Source organism: Uranotaenia lowii, unplaced genomic scaffold (genome assembly GCF_029784155.1).
Source record: "Uranotaenia lowii strain MFRU-FL unplaced genomic scaffold, ASM2978415v1 HiC_scaffold_697, whole genome shotgun sequence".
Lineage (NCBI taxonomy): Eukaryota > Metazoa > Arthropoda > Insecta > Diptera > Culicidae > Uranotaenia > Uranotaenia lowii.
The window spans coordinates 1-25,000 of NW_026598641.1; the positions used below are offsets into that span (position 1 = coordinate 1).

The window sequence follows — 25,000 nt, forward strand, 5'->3', positions numbered from 1 at the left end:
CTTTATCTAAATGCTAAATAAAGCTAAATTGTATTGAATGAAGGAGAGAAAATTGAAAAAATGTGTAAACATCAAGTTTTATAAAGCCGTCCCCACTTACCCCAGGTAGGGTTTGGAGACAAAATTTTAGATTTTTGCTAATAAACCCTTTTTTCTCAATTTTTAACCGTCGTTTCTTTTCCTAACTGGTTGTTTCGAATGTAAGGATTGTTTCAAAGTAAAGTTTTTCGTCAAGAGCCAGCTAGTTTACGAGAAATTTGCGATTGAAAAAGATGTACATCAACTCCACATCGTAGTTAAAAATAGAAAATTTACAAAAAGTCACCGTAACCATCCGCAATTGTCGGAACCGTAACTCTTTTACAGTTATTGGATAGATTACAAGTAAATTTAACATTCTACATTAAAAGTTTGAAAAAATAGTACACAGTATTGTTTTAATAGCCACCGTCCCCACTTACCCCGCGTCCCCACTTACCCCGGTGTACCTTATTTGTAAAGTTGTAATCCCGGCATATTCTTATTTTTCGAGAAATTTTTCCTGATAAGTTAAAGAAATTTAAAAAAAACACGTGCAAGTTACTGGTAAATTTCTTCAAGAAATTGCCTCTACATTTTAATACGTATCTTTAAAATCTTCTCGTTTATTAAATAAATGTTCTTAAAACTAAAACTAAACGCACCAGAAATAATTTCCCAAGATCAAATTTGTGAAAATCGGTTTTTGGCAAGTAACAGAAGACCCACTTTTTGGCATAGACTCTTAAGTTTGTTTAAAAGCACAGTGGCAGTGACCCGTACAAAATCTTAAAGCAGTTGTGGGCTACATATAATTCACAGATATATTTTTTTTTAAACATACCGGTTGGATAGCTCGTGCGTAGAGTTTTTCCGATTCGGTTCCTGTGTTGCAGAGAATTTTCAAATCCGTACGGTCCAAAGACATGAGTCCCAGGTTGAGGCCGGAAAACAGAGCCGAGAACATCAAACAAACCGTAATTATGATAAGGGACACCCAGAGGGGCAGCACCGGTTCGTAGCTAGCTATTCTCATCCAGGAGTCCATACCCTGGTGGATGAAGGGAGACGCAAAACGTGCCGACTGTTCGAAGGTGTCGTTCGACTCATACTTGGCGCAAATGTAGAAATACTTTGCCGCACTTGTGGCTGGGAACTCTAGGTGCACCAGAGCACTGTATGAACTGATGGATCCTTTAGCAATGCGGTACTTGTTGGTGGCTGGTACCAGACACGAACCTCCGAAGGTATTGCTTTCATGCGTGAATACTACGACCGTATCCTCGGTTAGGCCCAGACCAAACAAACGCAACGTCACGGATGAATAGCTCAAGACGGTCGGAACACCATCATCGTCTACCAGTGGTTCCTTATCGGCGTGCTCCACACGAATGCCATTGATCACTAGACTGCGCGCGGCTTCTTTCTCTGCCTTGCTCTTGGCCTCATCACGCTCATCGTCCGAATCTCTATTCGATGCGGTATTCTGCGATTCTGAGCCAGCGCTGATACTTCGTTCACTACGCCGTTTTGCTTGCTTTTGTTGTTGCGGTATCGTGAAAGATAGCGATTCTGACCGCGACTGGTCGCGGGTTAAGTGGGTGACGATGGGCGCCTCGGCTGAGGCAATCGGTAAGTAAAACAAATCACTACCATTTAACGATGCACACACACCATCAGCGATGGAGGAAACATTCTGGCCGTTCTGCTGCTTCAGCAATAATAATATTCGATTTTGGTCGTTGTAAAACAATCTGACCGACAGCCGTAAGTGCGTATCATTGATGCGATTCATGATACGGGCCCGGCCATCGAAGTAATAACTATCGGCCGCCTCGATTGATCCCCCCGGACATCCCCCGCCATTCATCGATTTCTCCACCAGCCGCACCAATAGAGACCCCCGGAATCCAGCAGCGATTCTTGTGGCGGTGCCATCGACGAAATCGCCATCGCGAACGGTCAGCAAAAGCGAATGTTTATGCAGGTTATCGTCTCTGACGTCGTTTTCATTTGAATGGTAATTAAGAACATTGTCTTGGTGGTCGTGCTGTAGCAGTGATGGGGGATTTTTCACTTTTCCTTTCCCGATGATGAGCTGATGCTTCTGTTGATCATCGATTCTATAGGGAACCACAAACAAGGGTCCGTCACCTTTGCTATTAATGACTGCCTCCTGCAGACCTGATGCAACGATGGCTCCCTGGGACGATTGCACCAGACCTAGAACCACCACATAGAGTACCACTGCCGTTTCGACTGGCCACCAGGGTGACTTCCGTCGTAGATTCAATTTTAGCCCACAATCCAGCACTTTTTCCACTTTTTTACTAGTCCCTTGCGGCATACTTTCCCTGCTCAGATTTCTTTAAATATAAACTAGGCAGATTCACTAAAATTGCTAAGTACTACAACACAAATCCGTACATGTTCCCGTATTATTTTCCGTTTTCACAGTTCGTGTCGTTCCGTCCCGTCCGTTTCGTGTCTCGAGGTTCTCGCTTCTGATCAGACTGCTGGCTGGCTTGCTGATTATGGACGACCCGCGAGCACTTTTCTGATGGTTGCTGCACTTTTCGCGTATTTTGCTCTTCCTCTTTGCCCTGTCAAGTGATGGATAAAATAAGAAGAAAAATGAGTCACCCTTTTTGTTTTCGTTCCGTTTTGTTTTGCGAGCACTCACGGCTAGTGCTGCCAGGTGGGCTGGTTGAAATTGATTGCCTTGGTTTTGTAAAATATCGATTGAATCAAGCAGCCTTATCGATAATAATTTCGATATAAAAGTTAATAACCGAACTGATTGTATAATGTCATCTATTTTGAATGCAATATACGAAAGATTATCCAAATTTCATGATAAACAATCAATAAATTGATCGAAATTGATAATCAACTTAAGAAACTTTGTGATCACAATGGATTATCAGAAATTTACTCTTTCACTTTATTGTCAATATATTAAAAATTGCACGTTTAAATGTTACAAAGTTATAATGTCTTCACACGTTTTAAACATAATTGTTGAACCCTAAACAAAATACTCGCACGATTCGGCTATATGTATAAACAATGCTCAAGGATACACCATAAAAAAATCACGTGACTTACCTAACGGAAAATTTCAAACCGAATTGGACGAATTTCGTAATCGCTAACAATGGATGGAGCCAAGTTTTTGCTGCTCTTCTTCATTCGTCGTAGGTAGCTGTCTGTTTCTGTGGAACATATGGAACAAACATACCGGTTATCTCTAGATTTGTTGAAGAAGTTTGATGGATGGGATGCCTGGTCGCAGTCTGAGATAAAGAAAATTCGAACCGCATACGGTATACACCTCCTATCAAAACTTAGTTGCTACAGCAGCAAGTGCCATGGGCTCGTTTGTTTGGTCGTATGCTATTTGATTTGATTTTTTCTTATCAGAAAGCCTGCGGTGCGGCCTTTATTCAATGAAACAAACAACAAGATACTGACCGATAAAAAAAAACGTGAAGATTAGCGGTGCTGTGGTGATTGATAAAACAGGGAACATTTCGATCGGAAATAAAATTGGCAGAGATTTATATTTGCTTAATTCACGGTATATTCTACTCACTAGGAAAAATTTTAGATTAAATTTTAACATAATATAAGCAATTCTATTAGTCTTCACTGGATTAAAAGGATGATTGGATTTTAACTAAAAAAGCCACAAGCTTACGTGCTTCTAAGTTATTTACTTTAGTAAGGACTCAATCAAAGCTATAATATAATGCATCTTTTTAGTGGATCTAGATGTGCTACTGAAATTGGACAAATAATCTCTTACACATTTTTGTTTTAATTAACGCGTACCAAACCGCCAAGAATAGGTTGGTAGCTTCCTTAACGACAACATTGAAAATCAATTTAACGCGGAGAATCTGCTGGGGATTTTTTAATGACTTGGCAATATGACTTAGAAATTATTTCGATTACAGCTTTTGTTTTCCAGAACATAAAATTCAGAAAACAACCGTCGATTTAGAGCAGGCATGCCAAACTCATTGAGGTGTGCGGGCCGCATAAAAATTTTCTGTAGCCTGATGGGCCGCAGCCAGAATCAGCTGAAAAACTTAACATATGTAGATAGTACAGCAAATTCAAAATTATATTACATTTTGATGATTTTTGAGATGGTTCGCGTATCCCCAATTTGACATGCTTGATATAGAATTTTGCTTCTTTTTCTTCTTATAACTAATACAAATTTTGACCACTTTTTTAAGGATCTTGCGTTATATTAAAATGGGTTAGGAAGAAGATACAGTGGTCGATTGCTGTTGGATTAAAATGCTATCACATCAACATTTACATTAACAGTTTAATTCCTATAACAAAAAAAAAACAAAAAGTTCAGTGTTAAGGGCGTGAAAATTAGTTTATAAACACGTTTATTTCACATCGTTCTTTTACTGGCAGTTGTTTCAGTTTCTCGCTACATTCCCTATAGTATATGCTGATCATTTATGAACATAAAAAAAGTTTAAGAGAGTGTATCATCAGGATGTTTCAAGAATTAAATGAACGAATAAAAAAGGAAATACCTAGATCAATAACGATAAAAATCAATTATTTTAGTAATTTTGTGTCATTATCGGTTTTATTAATAGAATATTTTTAGTCAAGAAATGATAGTTGTAATTTAATGCCTTTATACGAATAGCTCACTAACTAGACAATTATAGGGAAAGTCATGCCAGTCCACATTTTAAACTTCTGACAACCAAAAAAATTGAGACTACATTTTGTCAATGAGTTATTTTAGAAGCTTACAATGAGTTTTCCTTTCTTACAGAACTTTTAAAATAATTTCTCAAAACCATGATCAAACTGTTGCAGCCATTCAACTACCAGTACAATGTTATAGATAAACTTAGGTAATTAGGTATTTTTCTGCTTAGATATGGACCTGGATGTATTCTAATGAAATCAAAAAGCTAACTATTTACATTAGACTTTTTTGTATCTCGTTTTGGTGGAATTTCCCAAACAAGTTCGTTAGAATACAGCTCAATTCCATTTCCGACGTTAGTTCAATGTGTGGTTTAACGATTTAAACTAGTAACTAGAAAAAGATCAACTTTATCATGATTTTTGGCTACACCCGCACACACTTGCGGAATACGAGAATAAAGTTTTACCGTTCAATCGGTTCTGGCAATCCGCATAGCCTGTACGAGCAAAAAGGTCGACAGTGGGAAAGCTATGCGCCGATGCTATTTTTGCTTGCGATCGTTAACGGAGCCCCGGGTCGCAACCAAATCCGTAACGATATTGTCCAACTTGGTGCTGAACGCATCGAAGGAAAACCGCTGCTGGACCCGCTTCCGGCCCATCTCGCCCATCCTCTCGCAACCATGTCGATCCGATTTCACCAGTTTGGCCATGACCGCAGCAAATTTTTCCGGCACCGGCTCGCACAAGAACCCTGTCTGATCGTGGATAATGGTTTCGGTTGGCCCACCGCTATTGGCTGCAATTACCGGTTTTCCTAGATACATTCCCTCCAGTGGTACAATACCGAAGTGTTCATTTTCCGGTGTATAGACAAGGGCCTGAGCACGCTGCAGCAAGTAAAGTTTTTCGCGATCATTTGGCGATCGGAGAAAACGAATCTTGCTTCGAAGACACATATCTTCCGTTAGCTCCTCCAACTCGTCAAAGTGTTCTACATTTTCCAAAACTCGTTCATCATATCCACCAGCCATAATCAGCATTACTTTGGCCCATTCATGAGAGTTCAGAAGCTCTTGAAGCTTCTCGAAAGCGTGTAGAGCTAGGGCAAGATTTTTCTTTCTTTCGTAACGATTGATCGACAGGAAAACAAAAGATTCCACCGGTATCCCAGCTATTTGGTCTTTCTCTTCCACAACTGTGTTATCAAAGTATTGGGTGTTCAACGACGGATATAGAATATCGGGATCAACGGAAATCCGTTTGAATGTTTCTTTGAACACGCGACTGGTGAATTTACTGTTGACTAGAATCCCATCAGCCTTGCCAGTGGTAATCTCTTCCAAGAAATTTAACGGCATCCGATAGTAGCGCTTCAGAGCACCCTCTGGCTTGGACAGCAGCTGATCTGGATAATGACAGTAGAACAAGACCTTGGGGTTCTGTTTAGCGAGCCGAAATATGGGAATGCCAAGCGAAATCAAATCGCAAAATACCACATCGTAGCGCTCTCTCTTAGACAGAAAAAACGTGAAATAGAAAGCCGCATAGACCATTCTGACGTAAGCACAAACCGCATAGAATCGACCAAATATGTCCCTCGGAAGCCAATCGCCTACCGTCATCACCGGCAGTTTTCCATCCCTAGTCTCCTCGAAGCAATGCTCCGGATCGTGATGGTTAGTCAAAAAGCTTACCAGGTGGCCTTTGTTTTGCAGTGCCAGTGCAGCATCAACTACGAGCCGTTCGGCACCTCCAATTCCCAAATCTGGGTGAACGAACAGAATGCGAACCATATCTGTGGGATTTAATGAGTAAGATGATAACAGTCGGCAGTGTTTTCGTTACCTCACGAATCTTACCTTTTTTCTTAAGTATTTTCCGAAGAAAACAGCGATTTAATTTTAAGTGAAAATTGAAAAAATCCACCTGCAGCTGACCGATGATGCAGGATGTTAGCAAAAGTGGGTGGTAAAACTGAACGTGGAGAGATCCAGCAAAACAAAACATAGTCACTCATTAAACGTCTGAGCACTGAACGAAATAGCCACCCAATATTCACCTTCCGCACATCAAGACACTTTTGCACGTTCAGCCTGTTCAACAGAAGATTTTAAATCACGTTTGTAATTTTTTTCCCCAGAAATTGACATCTATCAAAAAGTCGATCGACTAGCTCTTCAGACACGCTCTGCGCATAGAACGCAGTGTATGTAGAGAATTTTCTAAAAAATGTATGGATTTTTATACAGAATCTTCCCAACAAACAACCAAAAAAACAAAAAAAAAAAATGATCAATGTCTGCCCCATGTTTGACATCCACTTTTTCCCCTCTTAATTTGTTTATTTTCGTACCAACTGTCCCGAACTTTAAACCTCTGGCTTGTTGGTTGCATGCCGCAGTACGCATAATACCAATCTGTCATGAAATCTTCGGTGTGATGAAAATTTGTCGCACTCTCAAACATGGTTAAGGTTTATTGTATTCATTCAGCCAGCAAGTTTAAACAGTATTTACGCTTTAGCTCAGCTTTTGTTCGGCGAATTGAAGTTCTTAGAGCAAGTTGACACTACAATGGTGTTAGGAAAAAGTTGTATAGAAATTGTGACATTTTGAAAATATTGCCATGCAAAAACATTTTCAAGATCTGTGGTTTTCAATTTTTCACTGTTAGAGCAAGTTCACTCGTGTTGGGAAAAAGTGGTAGAAATTTTGACACTTGTAGCACATTTTGAAAATTTTGCCATACGAAAATGTTTTCAAGATCTTTGACCGTTGAATTTTTTAACAACACTGTTTCTATTTCGGCCGTATGTGATAGAAATTGTACATTTGTGCATTACAGCATGCGAAAATAGAATACGTGTTGTTAAAAAACTTGACGGCCATAAATCTTGAAAATGTTTTTGCACGGTAAAGTTTTCAAAATGTGCTACAAGTGTCAAAATTTCTACCAATTTTTTGAACACGAGTGAACTTGCTCTTACAATACGTAGAAAGAGGCTGATTTTGTTTTCGGTGTCATATTTTTCTCTCTGAAAGGCACACTCTTATTCTCAGACTTAAAGGTCACTCATGAGAGTTTCTTTTTTTATTTTGATCTGCATATGGTGCATGCATATGGACAACAAGAAAAAATTGCATCCAAAAGATCCTACCCAATATCATTTATTTCCGCTAATTTGTTCTTAAACATGATGGAATCAAAAGACGACGATTATTGGAACGATTCAACGAACAAATCCTTCAACTTCGATGAAGATGATGTAAGCTTAATATTTATTGAAGTGTCGATGTAACCTTTTAACTTCCGTTTTCTAAACAACAGGTGGCAGTTCTCGACATCCCGAGTGGGTCGAATAGGCGTAGCTTGTTTGCTGACGACACTGCGTCGGAAGTTAACTTCTCAACGATACAGCAAGAATTGCCACTTCACATGATTATTTCCAACGAAGACTTGGCAAGCGTCCTGGAAGATCAAACGCGAAACGAAATTCCACTACCCAAAGGAATCACCATAGAGGAGGAAATCAAACTGCTCCGCCGAAGACTGCAGGAGTACAGCTTCGCCCCTTCGGCAGGTTCGGTGATAGCGAAGCTTTGTTTGGGCAAAGTTTGCTCGCTGGAAATGTTCCGGTCCCTACAAGAAAAAGAAGAGCTACTAGACGAAGCTATAGCCTGCGGGAATGGGAATGCAATTTTGAAAGTTGTTATCTTCTTGGAACAAACGCTTAAGAAAAAGTTATTCTACCGATTGCTGCAGACACGACCGGAAGCCGTCAGTCATTACGTGAACTATATGTCCACACGGCTTAAAGTAACCGAATGCACAGATCTATTGGTGTACGTTGGATTTTGCGTTTTCCTTAAATCATAACAAAATAATAACGTTTGTTTTACAGATATCTGGGAAGACATCACGAAGCAAGCGTTAGTTTGAGCTAATTGAAGAGAATTTATTAAAACTCTAATCATCTGTATTTTTATTTCAGTTGCTTCAGTTTTCAATATACGTCCGCAGCACCACCAACATCGAGTTCAAACGGCAAAGGTTGAAAAAAATTTACAACGACTATTTTTCGCAGCCCGGAGCCAATAACTTTTATGCCCAACTGGTGGCGAATTACATAAACTTGCTCGAATTTCAGGTAGCTCAGCAGCATAGTTCAAATGCGCCCATGGTTGGTTCAATCCTGGACCAATCCGTACTGGTGACGCTGTTCTACGTTTGCAGTCGATATCGCTGGGGTATTGATACAGCTTTAGCAACACACGAGAACCCCTTCAAACTGGTGGAGGCACATCAAGTTTCCCAGTCGCAGTTCGAATGGATTGCGTTGAACGAGCGCGCCAAACAACAGGCGTGGCTAGACTTTGAGCACATATTCGAACGGAAAGCGTGGCTGAATCTCAAACAGAAATCATTCAATCTACACATTCCCTTGGACAAAACAATCCTGCGGTTGTTCGCCTTGCATGCGCCAGAGCCTGTGTTGAATGGATTCTTGGTGAAGGTGGAAGATCCACATCGACGATTGACGCTTGCCAGGCGAGTCAACGCTAAGAAAGGTATTGTGGATGCTTTGGTGGCTCTGAAGGACCGATCAGAGTTGGAGAACTTCCGAAACGGATTGGAAGAAGGAACCGAAGAACGTTTCTATGCGGAAAATGCTCTCAAATCATTGGTAACAATATTGTTAATTTTATAAGATTAATGGTAACGACATTTTTTTTCCCTTTTCAGAACAATAAATGGAAAAGTGACGCCTATAAATTGATCAAATAAGCGTGTATCAATTTTGTTAAGTTTATGTAATAAAGTTTTAATTTATAAATTTCACACGATTTGTTATTGAGACGAAAATCTTATTTTGATCAATCGCTTGATCAGACGGTTATTTTTTCTTCAATCTAATACCCGATGCGCTTTAAATCCTTTGGAGTCATGTGAATGTCAAGGGCTTGTTCTCAAGCAATAACAACACAAAACAAGAAATGAACAAACAAAACTAAAATAAACGATTATAAAAAAAGAATTCTTTTTAACATCCAGTAATTTCAATTTCTGTTATAAAAACATAACTTTTAATTACTTTGAACATGATCATGTTTCTTTCCATTTAACATACCAATTCTAGCGCATGTTTGATACTCTCAACGATTTCCTCGTTGCACACCATCAAGCATAAGTCATCTTCATTGTTTCCTCCCATAGAAATCTTGGAATTTGTGGAGTCATTATTTTCAAGTTGCAAATTCTTCGCAGATCTTGCTGATGCGTGAATTGCTGAACTAAGACTTTTTTCAGCGATCATCCGGGCGTTTTCCGGTGTAACTCCAGACCCTGGCATTATAGTAAGATTGAAACCAGTTTTCTGAAAAGATTTATCGGTTTTTAGTTTCAGCTTCTGTGCTCATAACATAAACGTTCCCACCTCACTGATATGTTTGGCAATTTGAACCACTTGGCTGATCGCTTCGATTCCTTTCAATGCTGTCCTCTCGAACCCACTAGTCAGAACGGTCGAGTATCCCATTGAAGCGATCAACTGTAGATTAGGTTCCATCTTCGAACGATCGGTACAATCCCAAGCTCTGTGAAACGTAAGTGGTAGCTTGCCTGCAGCCGAAGCAACCTGCTGACAGTGCTCCCTATGGATTTCACCCATTTCATCCAAAGCACCGAACACGAACCCATCGGCACCGTTTTCAGCTAGCAAACGTAAATCGTACAACATTATTCGCATCTCAGCTTCGCTGTAGCGAAAGTCACTTCCCCGTCGGCAACGGATCATGGCGTACAGTTGAACCTGCGTAGATTTGTTTTGCTCAGCTAGATACGCACGGAGCTCTCGTAGCAAACCAACCGACGGCGTTAGGCCCCCTTCACTTAGGGCGGCGCACAGCTCCAATCGATTGGCGCCACCACGGATGGCGGCAACGGCTGATTCGAACGAATCGATACAGATCTCTAGCAACAGTGGTGCCATTACCAGGTCTGTTCCAAGCTTTTAAGCCTTCACGCGAACAATGACCTCGTTATGGAAAGCGTAAATTCGTAATTTATTTCCCTTTTCAAAAGTTGTTACTTTCTTGTCTATTTTCATGCGGACTCCCTCGGTAGACACAACAAACTCACTCATAAAAAAGTAACGCAAGAATGACAGCTCGCGCTTATGGACATGTCGGCATTTAATCATTAGGGTGGTTCAAAAAATGAGCTGTGTACCGGACTTAAACCCTTTGTCTAACATTTTGGCCTGCTTGGAGGCCTAATGTCAATTTTCATCGCACTGTGACAAAGATCATAACTCTAAAGGGATAGGATTAAAGTGTGTATCGAGAAATCATATCGAGCTTATCGAGCGCCTGAATTGAGCCTTTAGGATGCCTTTAACAAATGTGTAACGATAGAGACCAACCACAATTCGGACTTGTGAGGAAGACAATTATGCCAAAATCGCATACTTCCTTAAGTGACCACAAAAAAAACTTTACGCTTGGCATGGGGCCCTTCGGGCAGGCCGAGGACTATTGTTTTAACTTTAATATTTAGTTTTTAGGGACTATAAGTGTTTAAGGCTTATCATCCCCTAGATTCAACCCTAAGAGTTTGGATGCAAGAGCATTTTCGACTACCCAATCATGTATGTATTAGGTATATACTTATGGGTAGGTTCCCCATCAGGAGTACGGATCTACGATTGGCCTTCGAAGGCTACAAACCACAAACCCTTTGGCTCCCCTAGAATGAGAAAAAAATAGACTTACCTCCTTGGTAGAGAATGATATCCAAAAGAAAGGCTTTCTTTCTAAGATCTTGATTAATGATAATTTGTGAACTCATTTCCCCAACAACGAGAACTAAAAGAAAGAAAAAAAGCTGTAGATTCAACAAAAATTTGACCCTTTTTTAAAAAAAAAACTTACAAATCTGTAACTTCCAAGCTGATTCTTTTTACGACTTCCAATATCCAATATGAATTAAAACAACTGTTGTGATTCATTAGCTCGTTTTGCTTTTATTTTGCTAATTACTTCCTAGCCAAACAGACTGCCCGGTATTGAATCTTGAGTTCGCATGTCTGCTCTATTTTATTCCAAGTATATTGCTTTAGATTGCAACTTTACATTTTCGATGGTTGGTATTTGCATTTAAGTGTTACTTGGGATGTAGAATTACATAAATTGGTGTCTCGTGCGGAAAACCCTCAAATAGTTTCAGTTTGGTTATTTGTGTTCTTCTAAATTTTGAGTGAGTTGTATTTCGTTTCTAGTCTCCATACATTTCCATCATACAATTCATGTTTAAAAAACTTGGAAGACTCTAAACTCTGTATCTTTAAGGACTTCTCTTTCACTAATGGTGTTTCTATTGCTTTTCCTTCTTCGCGGATCAGAACAATCCTTGCCTAAAAAGCGCTACACCTCTTTCGTAATTAATTTCGCATGAACTGTTTTCAATGAGCAAAATTTATCTCAGAATTGGCTATTTTAGAATCTATAATATTCATGTCCCCGGGCGACCAAAAACTGAGAGGGTATAGGCATGTGTTCGTGTACCGTTGAAAACATCGTCACAAGGCTTGTTCTATAGAGCACGGCATTGTTTCTTTCTTAGTTGGAGTGTTCGGATTGATGAGTGTTGTTCAGTAATGAAGGTAGTAAATGACCAGTTACCTGTTGAAGGTTGATTTGTTTTATTGTTTTTTTTTCAATATTTTTCTGTTGTTTTCTATATAAACATATGTGTTTGAATCTTGTCTATTGTAAAGATGACGTTGGTTGTTTTCGTACCGCCAACGGATGTTTATGATTCAATGATAATTTTGACCGGTTTTCTTGATTCGCGCGTGTGTGGAATTTGTTTTGACTCACAATGGATTACATGATTTGATTCCCTAGTAAAGCAGTTTTCATTTGAGGATTTCTCACTCGTGATTTTTTTTATCCTTGTATTTATCTCTGGTAGTGTTTTTCTTCTTTATGAATTCTCCACTTCGCTAGATGAGTTTCTCAAATGAGGGGTGTGATAATAATTGGCGTGTTTTTGAGTTATATAGAATAAATATGATTTTAGTTCACATGTTATATATGGTTGAGTGTGTTTTGTGATTTAAGACTCTCCCATCGCCTTTCACGATAATTGTCAAAATATAAGGGGGCGTATATTTGTTATTTCAACATCCATGTGAACATACGCTTAATCATTCTCCTCCTCGTTTTCAGATTCGGTCTCTGCAAAAGTAACAAAGAAAAACAAAATTAAACAAAGTAAAAATTGCTAACTTAAGCTAATAGAAAAACATTACATGTCACAATCAGGCCTACCCACAGTTGACACTTCGTAAAACATCAACGATGGGAAAACCTGGATTATGTTTTGCTTTTGCATCTTTATAAAGACAGTTCTACAAAAGATGATTTTGTAGCCTGTGTTTGCCTAAGATGCACAATTTTCAAGAGTTCATTGACGGACGACGAGTTTGTGAATGTTCTTCCAAAGATTGTCACTTCATTGTCAAACATATAGCTAAGATCACGAGTGATCAAGAAGTATTGGAAGCTTTTTCTTTGGCCTTGAATAATTTGGGAAACATTGAATGTTTAAAACAACGGAATCCCTACTCAAATCAAGGCTAATCAAACAGAAATGGAACCAGCGACTATTTTCAAAAATAATTGTATCTTGAACACAAAAATTAAAAATGTTTTACAAGTCATTGTAAAGACATTGTAAAGAGGCCTATTTTTTATAGGTACTGAACTGTTTGAATCAAGTTCTGAAAAAAAGTTTTCATTCATCCTCCGTCAATGTTGTTGTCATTTGCTATGTCTCAAGCTGTCTCGAGTCCTTTAACCACCGTTTAGCACAGAAAGCAAAACGACGGTGAAACGGATCCGATTTTTCTTTAGCATCCAGTTACGACCGAACAATTGCAAGCACAGACAAAAAGTCCGGGGTTTACGTGATGCCTACTACTTCAGGGAATAACGCCAAAGATAATCTTACCTTCTTCAGCATTCTGCAGCCATTCGATAAACTGCTTCATCTGCTCCAAGAAGTGCATCTTGCCCTTGTTTGAGTGTCCTTCCTTGAACCACTTGAGGATTGAATCCTCAGAAATGACTTCGGCTGAAAATGGGAAATTTTAAAAAAAAACGTTAAAAACTTACCCTTTTGTGAAGTGAGAAAAAAGTTCAACTTACTTTTGTAGAACAGAAGCACAATCTTCTGGAACGCTTTCATGAAGTTCATGTTCTCGTAGCAATACTCCTGAATTTTCAACATGAGCGCCATCTCTGATCGGTTGCTGGTGGTGAACGCTCCGAACAGCTGGGTATAAGTGCGCAGATGCTTCAGAGCCTGTTCCGTAACCAGTTCCTCTTTCTTGTTCCACTCGGCCAGGGACATAACGGTGTTCCAGATCTGTACAAGGTGATTCATAAAATATAAATCAATAAAACATAGAATTTTGACAATAAAGAATATCAACTGTAGCCTTTCGAAATAATAATCATTGTTTCTAATAGATAAAACATTGAAAAGTGATCAAGTAAATGAACACAGAAAGATTATTCGAAAGACCGTCTTTACTTTGGCAACCATTTGAACCATCCCGGAGTGCGTGAATCTCCGAACACGGATTTGTCTAGGTGCCATATTTTATCTTTAAAGCAACTTAGTTTAAAAAAAAAACAATACTTACAAGACCGATAACTTCATGTTCGGGAATGTTTGATTTTGACGACATGTCCTTTATGTCGGCAATAATATCTTTTGTATTTTTGTTATCATTAATGTCGTCGATCAGTAGCTGAAACGGAAACGAAATGGTTGATTAGTACTACATTGGTTACCGTTTATCCGTTTGGTCAAGAGATTATCTTGACTTGACTCGGAAGTTTTGTTCTAAATGTTAATGTATTCGGCAACATATACGATATTCGTCGCTCGAATTCAGTACAATTTAGTAAGTTTATTCTACCAGTGATAGCATATTGCCAAACACCACTAAACAGTGTGAGGCATAACCAAACACTGGACAACGTCGACAACAATCGCGAGTTTTTTTTGTTCAGAATGTACTTAATTTGTTAACTTGACGCTGCTGTATCAAACTTTAGGCTGGTGAATGAGCCATGCTTGTGAAAAGCGATTCATTCACTGAAACAGTTTGAACAGAACTTAATCTAGCACATAATTCCACGCCGAGAGATCCATTCATGGAGGATTCAATCAGTTCTACATATGCGCATAACCGGTTGGAATCGATTTTGATGATGTGGAGACATACATTTTTCTGCAATCATAAAAATACCTATGTTTTGCTTCAATTTTCTTCGTTTTTTTCCTTTTAAGATATTTGCGAATTTTGTTCCATTTTTTTTCAGTTTGTCATTTAAGCTGTTAGTTGAAAATCATAATTCAAATTGAAGACCGTCCCCAGAATCATCAAAAAGTATCAATATTTCCACTCGTTTTTACTTATCATAGGTTTTTCAAAAACATGTATGAAAAATAAACTTGTGCGAACCATTAGAGACCTGCACAGAAGTGAATTGTCCTCTGACAGGCACTATGACAGGAACACAGTTTTGTTCTAGACCATCGGACTGAACAACGCACATGTGATGATGCATTTGTTCTGCTTAATTGATGGTCAATAAGACACGCATGTCTGAATTCAAGTAAAAATGATGGATAATTGTACGACGCCTCAAAATACATTCCGAACAAACTAAACTATTGGTTATGATTGCCTCTAAAGACTTTGAATGTTCATTTTATTTCTAATGTACAATGTATTTTTAAAATCTTTTTTAAAAACAAAAGACAGCAGGAAACCTCATCTCTTTAGTAAAGAAATTTGGAAACCTTATTGAAAATACATTCCCGTGTCTAGACACGGTACTTTTGCACACAGACGACACCTACCGGCGGTGTTAAAATCCAATCCGGTAGGCTCTAATTAGGTGCGTTTTTTTTAGATTGTTTTTAATAGTGAGCGAAGAAATCTACCTGTGTCAGTTCGCGTTTCGCTTCCTGGCTCGCCTGAGCCATGTGAAGCTTGAAGATGTCGGACAGGTCCTTCTCGATGAACACCGACTTGAGGTGTTCCTCGCTGCGCTTGTTGATCGGCAGGAACTCCAATAGACGGTTGTCCAAACCGCCCTTGCGCAGTACCGCCACCAGCGGTGCGGTGCCCTTTTCCTGCTTGAAGGTTGCAAACACCTCTATCAGGAACTCGAGCGAAAGACCGTCCTTCGTCAGATGCTCATTGTTTAGCACCAGCAGCACATGCGGCGGTACAGAATTGTTAGCTGTTGAGAAAAATTAAAAAAAAATCATTTTTGTAATTTCCTGAAAGGACAAGCAAAATGAAGGAATGTCCTAACCCTCATTGACATCAGATCCCATTGGTCCTTTTTATGTGGGAACAGGAAATGATGTAAGCAAAAGGTTAGGTTTTCAGTTTTATCTAGGCACACAAGCGTTACGCAAAACCTTCAACTTGTTTGGGAATCAAGTATCCGGGGATCCAGGTGCCGAAAAAATAATAGAATAAACTCTAACAAAACTTACCAATCCACAATGCCGTCATGCGTGCCAGCTTGAGCCTTTCAAGTGGAGTAAAACCCTTGATGAAGACCAGAACCTTCTTCATTTCTTCCTCAAACATTTTCTCAAGGTACTTGTATCGACGCATAAGCCGGGTGAAGATCTGTTGAAGATGGAAAACAAAAACGTCAATATTATATGGCCATTTCTCATGATGAAGTTTAACTTTTTTGTTTAGTTCTCGGTAGAAAATTCTAGAATTAGATTTTGAATGAACTGTCGGAATCCTAGAAAAGAACCAATACCGCAAAAAGGAGTAGTTGGTTTCAAGCAAAGGGTTCCATATTAATTTTGCACAATTGTCCACACCAGGGAGTTTGGATGATACACTGACTGGCTCTAGCTAAGTATGTGCAAAACGTTCAATTTTTTTGATAAAAACATGTTTTACCTGCTCATGGTTCCGCATCGATTCCATGTCTTCCGGTGCTGCGAATAGACAGCGATCGGTACGCGGTTTCTCGCCATCTTGTGAGATAGATCCTCCGGGTACTAAAACGATTAGAAACGAAAAAATCGACATTTAGAGTATGTTCCAAAGACCTACAGTTTCAACAAAACTAACCAAGTAAACCACCAGCAATTAGAATATCGAATAATACTTCGCCGTAGCGACGATAATCGAGTTTGTTACCAGCGCTATCCAAAAACTTGGAGATTTGCTCTAGATCTTCAGCTGCTTCGAGACCAGCAATGACCGCGTCACGGAATCCCGTGGGGTCATTCTTCTCTCTTTCATCTGGGCAGGAAAAAAGAATAGAATCGGTTAGTGATTTTCCAAATTGCACTTGTTGTCTATATAGTGACTGTTTTTTTTTTATTATATTTTTTTCTGTTTTCAAATTAACAAATTAGCTTAGATATCGAAACTTCAGTTCATTCGGAAAAAAATAGAAACTTGCGTAGCTTGTTTTTGTCAACACTATTATTTTAAAATTCAAGAAAACATCATTCGCATTCTGCCATATCCTATCAGCTGTTTCTCGATTGATGTCATTCGGAATTATTGATTCGAGTTTTCGTTGGGGAAAAACACCTAGTTAAGACTCATACAAGCTACAACAGGCAAATATGCAATAGTTTATCTTTTCACTGCGTTGGCTCCGTGTTGTTGCGTCATTCCAGATCTACCAGACGACATCAGATAATTCGATAGAAACCACCGTACGCGCGAGAAAGAGAAAAAGGCCATCATGCTGCTTACGTGCCTTACTTCAGGAAACTTTTTTTTTTCACCCGAGAACATATGTCGTAACCCAACCCAATGACGACGACGACGACTACGACTTGGGTCGTCTACTGGGAAAACGTTTTGCGTTTTGTGATGTCGAACGTGGGAGTTATGCCATATCACGTTGATATCAGCAGCATCACTCCCATCTCCACCACTTCAACGTTTTTGTGTCTGCTTGTTTTTTGATACGTCAAATATTAGACCTATCTTCAATCTTGTATGCAATTGTTTAAAACTGGTTTATACAATGAAAACAAATGAAGATTTCTCTTCCAAATTGATTCACTCTCGTAAATATGGTCATAAATATGGTACGGAAAGTGTTCTCTGATTCTCAGGAGGAAGAGGAAAGTAGGAGATCGTTCGAAATGTCAACCAGCCGACCCCCACCGTGACACCGATACTAAACTAATAGTGGGTGGTGGCTGCTGTAAGTAAAGCAAAGAAATTCTTCACCGGGGAAGCATTTTGAAAGCCATTCATTTGTTTCCAAGCGCAACCATGAACCTTCAACCTTTCTGCCCGCACAACTTCAGCAAACCAACCGTTAGGTAAGTTTTTAAAACAACCGGGACACATGCTTCGAAGTTAAAGAGAAAATGCCTGCTCAACACAAGTGAATCGAATGACATTTGATCCTATCCGAAGGAATGCTATAGAAAAACAACTACTTACTTAAGATTTTTTTTAATGTCTCGTTTCTTGATAAAGGGTAGGATTTGGACAATGTAGTGGTATAGTTCTGTTGCAATTGGAAGTTATTGCCGGTTTTAAAAATTCTTCGAAATTCGAAAAAAAACTGTAAGATTTATAAAAGTTTTGTAGCCCTCTGAAAGGTAATTTAAAGCAGGTTCCTCAAGTCTTGTCGACATAACTTTATTTAAAAATCTTTCATACCATTTGCTCCGATGATCTACCGTTTCCAGGTAAAAAAAATGAACTGTAAAGCTAATTTTTTATCATTAATTTTGTAAATGTAAACTTTATCTACTGATTATTAACTATACGCGTACTGCCGTTCCCTTGCTGATTGTTTTGAAGACTTGAGAAAACGTACATATTTAGGATTTCAAGCAAAAAGCATTATTCTGACATTTAACAAACTAACACAAATTCAACCATTTTGGCAAAAGATTACTTTCTTTCTACTAAATTTCAAGGAACAATGACTAAATTATCAATCTTTAAAACAAAAATGGTAGAAGTTGCGTCAGGAGTTTTAACAGAAATGCAAATGTAGCGAGGCTGCGTGTTACCACCGAGCATTGAGATTCACTCGCATAACATAGCTAAGCACAGGCTTGGAAGATTTGCTCTGGCAGTCTACCCTAGAGAGGGTTAAGCACGAAAAGCACTGGTTTAGGGTTGTTCGATCCGTGCACCACAACTGCCGATTTATGTATATAGGTAATTTATTGTTTGTCGTCATTTGCTAAATGCTTGATTCCCTTTGTTTCCAAGACGTAGCCCATGTGCCATATGGCTGATTTTTCACTCAACTCGCGGTATCAAACCCGAAGCGAAAAGCTTTTTTATTACCCGGAAGAAGGCACCATCATCATCCATCGGACCACGAGCGCTGATAAGGAACGGGAAAAGAAAAAGAGCCATCCAATCAGAAATCGAAACTGTTTGCGACTCATTCAGCTCGTGTGTTGCCATACAAACACCATGGATTGGTAGACAACCGAGCGGGTGGAGTAGCAATAGGTTTACTCTTAGCACTGTGAAAACGCAATGCCCCAGGGGATTACGGGACACTCCGGTAGACTGGAAGTGCTGTAGTAGGTGCTGTTGGTGGTTGAACTTTTTCTTTTCCCGTCTTACGACTCCAGGGGTGTGGGAGGTGTTGAACTCTAGTAGTTTGTTTCGGTGATTGATTGTTCTTCCGTTTGCGTTCCCCCGTCCCATTTTTGGAGCGGGATTACACACGTTTGCTTCCTCCAGCTGGTAGGTTCCGGTTGCTGGAAGGTCAACGAAAGGAAGTTTTTGTTCTGAGCACGGTGAAAACGTAAAGCACCATTTATGGGGGTCGAACTACGGTAGAACGTGCTGCTGCTAAGCTAAATTGAGTCAGATGGATATTGCTGTTTTTATATTTTCATCGATCGAACCGTTGCAGTCTATAGAGTTCAAACCCGCTCACCTTGGATGTTTCATCAGGAGAGTTTTGCCCTTTTTGGTCGTTGTCGATGATGGTGACACTTCCGAGTTTGCACCGAGAGCTCGCGCTGCTGTGAGTTGAAAATATTTATATGTTCGATATCAAGAGGTCGACGTACTAATCCATTAACGTAGAATGAGAACGTTGATTGGTTGGCCCCTTCGGATATCGGTTTTGATGTACCATAAGTTTCAGTAATACTACAGATGGATTATAACCGTTAGTATACTAGTCGTTATGGATTATTGCCAGAAAGCAAATGGGGCCACGTCCTAGAATCAGAAATTATTTATTTTTTGATTCCGTGCTTAGTCGATGAGCGATTAAAAACGAAATTTCTTGGTCTTTCTATTGACATTCAATAATTCTTCAAATGAACAGATAAGGTGTTCTGTCCAACCACCTGGTTGTATTGATTGAGGTTATTCAATTAGCAGCGACCTCTTTACACCAAACTGGGATTCAAGTTTGTCTGTGGTACGATGATTATTTTGTTTATACAACGCCGACGACGTCTTTATATTCGTTTGTGTTGGCAAACGCAAGGTCAGGCGCGGGTTGAACCAGTCTGAGGCGACTGTAAATTAACGTTCTTTGTCTGCTGTGTTGTAGGAAATAATAAACCGGAAGAAACTAGCACAGCACAGTAGATATATGTGAATGGCCAGTTTAATCAACATTCAGAGAGCAAAATCAGTAAGCATATGAAATTTAAAATTGATGTCCATTTTTTTAGACAGATTGATATGTAAGTCATTTCATTATTTACATTTAAAAAAATCGTTTGATAGTAAACAGAATACATCAAAAATCGAATCTTAAGCTGTTTATGTTAATTTTTTTCAATTACCTAATGTTTCTTTTGTAGATGTTGAAAAAAAAAAAAAGAAGAAAATCATACCATTCGACTGCAGTGCTCCATTTTCGGTAGCGACATGCGACAGTGACTAATGATAATTATGATGACTCACCCCTTTTCCTGGTCTTGATGCGTTGACCTGATAGTACTGGTCTTTCGGCTTTCTGACTCATACAACAAATTACTGTTTACAGCAGGTACCAATCCGAGATGTTTCACCAGGTTGTTGTGAGCAGCAGCGCAGCCATGAGTTGTCATCCAAGCGAGTTGATGGTGCGAGAAGGAAAAAAAAAAACATAAAATAAAACCTTAGCGGATTTTTTTTTTATTACGGTTCCAGTTATTATACACACAACAGACTCTGACTGCACAAGTCTCTAGCGTTATTCAAACAACAGATAGAAGAAAGACAGCCAATAACTACACCAAACCGCATAGCGCACATATGGTTAGTTGAAACAGCTTCGGCAGCACCCTGAGGGGAGCTATCAAAGAAAGGAGGATAGAGGTTTGTGTTGGGAGGGGTGAGAAGGTTGGACAGAGGACGATCGTAAAGCGGGATAGAGACAGAGAAATCAATGGAAGGTGAAAGTTTTCGTTCGTCCGTCCGTGGTCGTCGCATCATTGACCTACTTTTTCTGCGGAATGTTTCTAAGAAGTTTTCCGTTCCATTTGTAATGTCCACTGTGTGCACTACATTTAATTCGAATTCACTCTCAACAAACGAATACAGGTGACCAGATTTTGAATTTATGATTTTTCGGTTGTAGCGAGGCTGCGTGTTACCATCGAGCATTGAGATTCGCTCGCATAACATAGCTAAGCACAGGCTTGTGGTATTTGATCTGACAGTTTTCCAACGTAACGAGGAAAACCACGGAAGGAACTGGGGTGTTTTGTTCAATCCGTGGACCACAACTGTCACCTTTCATTCTCTGGTTCTGTAGCTACTCGGAGAACTGATCGTTAACTCTTGTTGAGAGTTTTCAGTTCTTAGGCAGCTGCAACCTGAATTCGTTGTTTCGAGAAAAGTTCAAACAAACAATTTAGAATCACCAGAACACTTGTACCTTATCTTATCAGGAAAGTGACTAATAAGAGATATTTCCAGCTATACAGTCAATTTACTAACTTTGTAGTCTTGCCTAAGGACCATGAATGTGAACGATTAACTATGATGGAATAAGTCCACAATTTTTCAATGAAATTTTGAAATTGCAAATTATAGGAACATGATTTAAACGATAAGCAGGGATATCTTAATTTTTTAAGCCAATTTATAAATAAAAAATGAGTTTTTACCAAAAAAAAATCCTGTTTACTTTGGAATTTTTTTTTCTAAATTTAATCCAGTAGGAATGGTTTTTGTAGAAAAGTGAATTCGTACCATAAATAGAAACTCCAGGAATTAAGCCAGATAAAAATTAATGTTGAAAAACATGTAAAAAAAAATCGCTTGCCCTCCAATGGGATTTGAACCCACATCTGGTACTTCTCTAAAGCTTATTAATTGCATTCTACGACAAGAGACTAACTGGCATTTATATGGTCAATACTGGTCGAGTGTCGAAAGTCTCTTATTTCGTCTTACGGAAGTTAATCTCATACTTGAAATTTTGTGGCTTAACTTTCTTGAAGCGTTTTAGGTTACAGTAAGCTTTGTTACAAAGGTAACCAAAAAAAGGGTAGAAGACAAAAAATTTGTCTCATTTGTCTCAAGATCTGGCCAATGAAGCTTTAAAAAGCATGTCGCAACAGCGCGAAGGATCACTGTCAGCTCGTGATTTGCAACAATGTAACAGAAAAACACGACGCACGACGACTATTTCAATAACAATTTCCTCAAATGCGCTGAACTACGCGCAAATCGAGCAGCAAAACTATAGCTTTCTCTCTCCCGGAGACATTGTATAAAATTTACACAGCAGCAGAACTGCAATTAGGTATTTTTCGCTACAACATTTTAACGGGACCACCCCGAGGAGCGGGGCTGCCCATTTTCTTTGTTGCGGTGACTTGCGGAATTATTGCGTTTACAAATAAAAAGGCAAGTGAAATCCTCTTCTAAACAATCTTGGGTGTTTTTCGTTGGCATTTAACCGTTATGCGATGCGATGAAAATGGGACTTGAAATAACTGGTAAATGATAAATTTTACATAGCGAAATTATAACTTTGGAGAACAACACCGATAGATTGATAATTTTTTTTCTGCTCAACTTTTTTTCAATGTAATTTTAAGATATTTTAAGACTCTTGGATTCATCCAATCAATAAAGCTAAAATTTCATTGCTCTTTTCTTGGCTAATTTGAGCTACGTGAAATGAATCAATTTAATTTCTTTCGCTCTCCAAGACATTCGAGAAATGTCGATACCCATGAGATAAACTTGTAAAATTGAATTATCGGAGTTTATAAGGTAGTACCTATATCCACTTTGTGGTATTTTTGAGGATTTCCAAAGGCCATTCAATCTAGCAAAATCGTCACATTTTTTCCTGAATGGAAATCTGACGGTATTTTTTTAAGTATTTGATTGCCCTGATCCGATTGGGTACTATCACCTCAGTCAGGTAGTTGCCCAAAACCACAAAAGTGAAAGCTCTGACCAGTATTTGACCGTTTCTTCGTTGGGATAACTGCCCCTATTCGCATATGAGTCCCATGTGCATTTTCATCGTTTTTGAGTTATCGATGGAAAACGCTTCTTTGTGCTCTAATTTACCAATAAAACAAATTTTTGTTCGAAGTTTGTTCCCAAAATTTCGAAAAAATATGACCCCTGATGTGTCCCATGTGAAAAATATTCGCATATGAGTCCCATGACCAAAATTCAGCGCCAGAGCTTACAATTAAAGGAAAGGATAGATAGAAATTAAAGTAAATCAATTATTTAATGCTTAAAACATTAATTTACATAAAAATTGATCGTAAAGTAGCAAAATGATTCCGAAGAAATCTGGTTCATAGTCACAAAAAAACATTAATAAGTAACAGGTTAATTCTACCAAAGTTATTTTTTCGACAAAAATCAACCGATGAACAACGCTCAATAGATCAGTCAGGTCAGGATGGATCCTCCGTGGGAGATTTCGACGATCTAATGTGTGATCGGTGGGTGGTACTTGAAGTGTTGTTTCGGTAACAAAATAACAAACTTTTTTCATTACTTTTTTCTATGTATATGCACAACAATATCAATACCACTGTTTTCGTTTATTACCCAGGAAGATTTTCCCGGAAGAAATCTCCTTCTTTGTCTTGAATCCAGCAGACTTTTGGTCGGTGTTATCCACGTATCCGTAACACGCATTGAATTAAATGGTGATGATGTCTTATAAATTCGAAGCAATTTCACACGAATAAAAACAAAGTTTTGGAAAAACACATCCCACTTGACGAAAAAACCTTGATTGAAATCAGTTTGGAATCAAGATCTTTCGAAAATTTTCTTCCGTCATCAAAAAGAATGGTAAACAAATGAAAAAAATATGTTAGAAAAGTACTTGCCACTTGCCGATAACTTTAGCACCAGAGACTCATTTGCGAATAATCTCTGATCGAGGGTTAAGAATATTCGCATATGAGTCACATGAGTGTTTTATTGAAATTTCTCCGTAATTATTAGTTAGTATTAGCGCAAAAGTAAACAAAAGTATTCTTTGAAGTGTTTTCTATCCGAACTATTGATAGGTTTTGCCAACAAACGATGCATACGATTGTTTTCATGAAAACAAGTTTCAAACTTTACAAGCGTTTTTCTCGGTTTGCAGTTTTTACACATGGGACTCATATGCGAATAGGGGCAGATAACGCCTTTCGAACAGGTAGCTGGAAATGGGAAACTTCGGAAAAGAAAATGGGAAAGCATTAAGGGAGATTATTGTATGTTAGTATGATGAAAAGTATAAGTAGAAAAAAAACGAATATTAAAAAATGACAATCGATAGAAAATAATAAAAAAAACAAAGTAAAAGAAAAACAAAATGAAAGCTTACTTATTTACTGGTTTTCCTCAAAAACGCGGCTACAAATGGCAACTCAAAAATTTGTGTCTCCTTTGGTTTTTTGGATGGGTTCCCGGGAAGATTACAAAGAAATTGTAACTAAACTATAAAGTCAACTTAAATATCACAATTGCACCGGAAACGCCTTTGCTAGAACAAATTGAACGAAAAAAAAATCGATAAGCGAACGCTCTACAATTTCTGGTTTTCGCGATTTTTATGTTTAAACTCGACTGAACGTTAGCATCATGGAATTCAAGAGCTGGAACTGTGAAACTGAATCACAAATCAAAACCTTGGATGTATCGTAAAACGTGGAATCCCTTGAGCTCTTCTTCTTGGGAGATTCCGATTAATATTCCGACGAACCGATTAGTATTTACCGCGTACCTACACAC

At 38.8% G+C, this 25,000-nt stretch overlaps 5 protein-coding genes across 5 annotated transcripts; 1 reads left to right on the plus strand and 4 right to left on the minus strand.

Annotated features, from left to right (window-relative positions):
- Positions 1–862: 862 nt before the first annotated feature.
- LOC129760646 (uncharacterized) lies at positions 863–3,450 on the minus strand (the record flags this gene model as incomplete). Its single annotated transcript, XM_055758302.1, has 2 exons — positions 3,127–3,450; positions 863–2,621 (listed from the first exon to the last, which is right to left on the minus strand). A coding segment is annotated over exon 2 (1,503 nt), but the record flags the coding sequence as incomplete, so codon positions are not given.
- A 127-nt stretch (positions 3,451–3,577) lies between these two features.
- On the minus strand, positions 3,578–6,713 carry LOC129760642 (alpha-1,3/1,6-mannosyltransferase ALG2). The gene is made up of 2 exons (XM_055758298.1): positions 6,576–6,713; positions 3,578–6,511 (listed from the first exon to the last, which is right to left on the minus strand). The coding sequence occupies exon 2, from the start codon at positions 6,507–6,509 to the stop codon at positions 5,256–5,258; it is 1,254 nt and encodes a 417-aa protein (XP_055614273.1). The 5' UTR covers positions 6,510–6,511; positions 6,576–6,713; the 3' UTR covers positions 3,578–5,255.
- Positions 6,714–7,828: 1,115 nt separating this feature from the next.
- LOC129760643 (vacuolar protein sorting-associated protein 16B) lies at positions 7,829–9,555 on the plus strand. The gene is made up of 5 exons (XM_055758299.1): positions 7,829–7,981; positions 8,044–8,558; positions 8,618–8,645; positions 8,708–9,400; positions 9,460–9,555. Exons 1-5 carry the CDS (start codon positions 7,910–7,912, stop codon positions 9,499–9,501), a joined length of 1,350 nt encoding a protein of 449 aa, XP_055614274.1. The 5' UTR covers positions 7,829–7,909; the 3' UTR covers positions 9,502–9,555.
- Positions 9,556–9,711: 156 nt separating this feature from the next.
- LOC129760645 (copper homeostasis protein cutC homolog) lies at positions 9,712–10,848 on the minus strand. The gene is made up of 2 exons (XM_055758301.1): positions 10,151–10,848; positions 9,712–10,090 (listed from the first exon to the last, which is right to left on the minus strand). The coding sequence occupies exons 1-2, from the start codon at positions 10,703–10,705 to the stop codon at positions 9,836–9,838; spliced, it is 810 nt and encodes a 269-aa protein (XP_055614276.1). The 5' UTR covers positions 10,706–10,848; the 3' UTR covers positions 9,712–9,835.
- A 1,550-nt stretch (positions 10,849–12,398) lies between these two features.
- Positions 12,399–24,829, minus strand: LOC129760644 (protein krasavietz). Its single transcript, XM_055758300.1, has 10 exons — positions 24,594–24,829; positions 20,708–20,779; positions 16,904–17,077; positions 16,730–16,830; positions 16,303–16,441; positions 15,739–16,040; positions 14,426–14,533; positions 13,926–14,145; positions 13,729–13,851; positions 12,399–12,953 (listed from the first exon to the last, which is right to left on the minus strand). The coding sequence occupies exons 2-10, from the start codon at positions 20,766–20,768 to the stop codon at positions 12,919–12,921; spliced, it is 1,263 nt and encodes a 420-aa protein (XP_055614275.1). The 5' UTR covers positions 20,769–20,779; positions 24,594–24,829; the 3' UTR covers positions 12,399–12,918.
- Positions 24,830–25,000: the final 171 nt, after the last annotated feature.

Coding starts and splice junctions, on each gene's coding strand:
- LOC129760644 (XM_055758300.1), bottom strand. CDS start 20,768: ATGAGTCAGAAAGCCGAAAGACCAGTACTATCAGGTCAACGCATCAAG. Junction 16,831..16,903: donor AATTGCTGGTGGTTTACTTG/GTTAGTTTTGTT, acceptor TAATCGTTTTAG/TACCCGGAGGATCTATCTCA. Junction 13,852..13,925: donor TGTGCTTCTGTTCTACAAAA/GTAAGTTGAACT, acceptor TCCCATTTTCAG/CCGAAGTCATTTCTGAGGAT.
- LOC129760642 (XM_055758298.1), bottom strand. CDS start 6,509: ATGGTTCGCATTCTGTTCGTTCACCCAGATTTGGGAATTGGAGGTGCC.
- LOC129760645 (XM_055758301.1), bottom strand. CDS start 10,705: ATGGCACCACTGTTGCTAGAGATCTGTATCGATTCGTTCGAATCAGCC. Junction 10,091..10,150: donor TTGCCAAACATATCAGTGAG/GTGGGAACGTTT, acceptor AAATCTTTTCAG/AAAACTGGTTTCAATCTTAC.
- LOC129760643 (XM_055758299.1), top strand. CDS start 7,910: ATGATGGAATCAAAAGACGACGATTATTGGAACGATTCAACGAACAAA. Junction 8,559..8,617: donor GAATGCACAGATCTATTGGT/GTACGTTGGATT, acceptor TTTGTTTTACAG/ATATCTGGGAAGACATCACG. Junction 9,401..9,459: donor AAAATGCTCTCAAATCATTG/GTAACAATATTG, acceptor TTCCCTTTTCAG/AACAATAAATGGAAAAGTGA.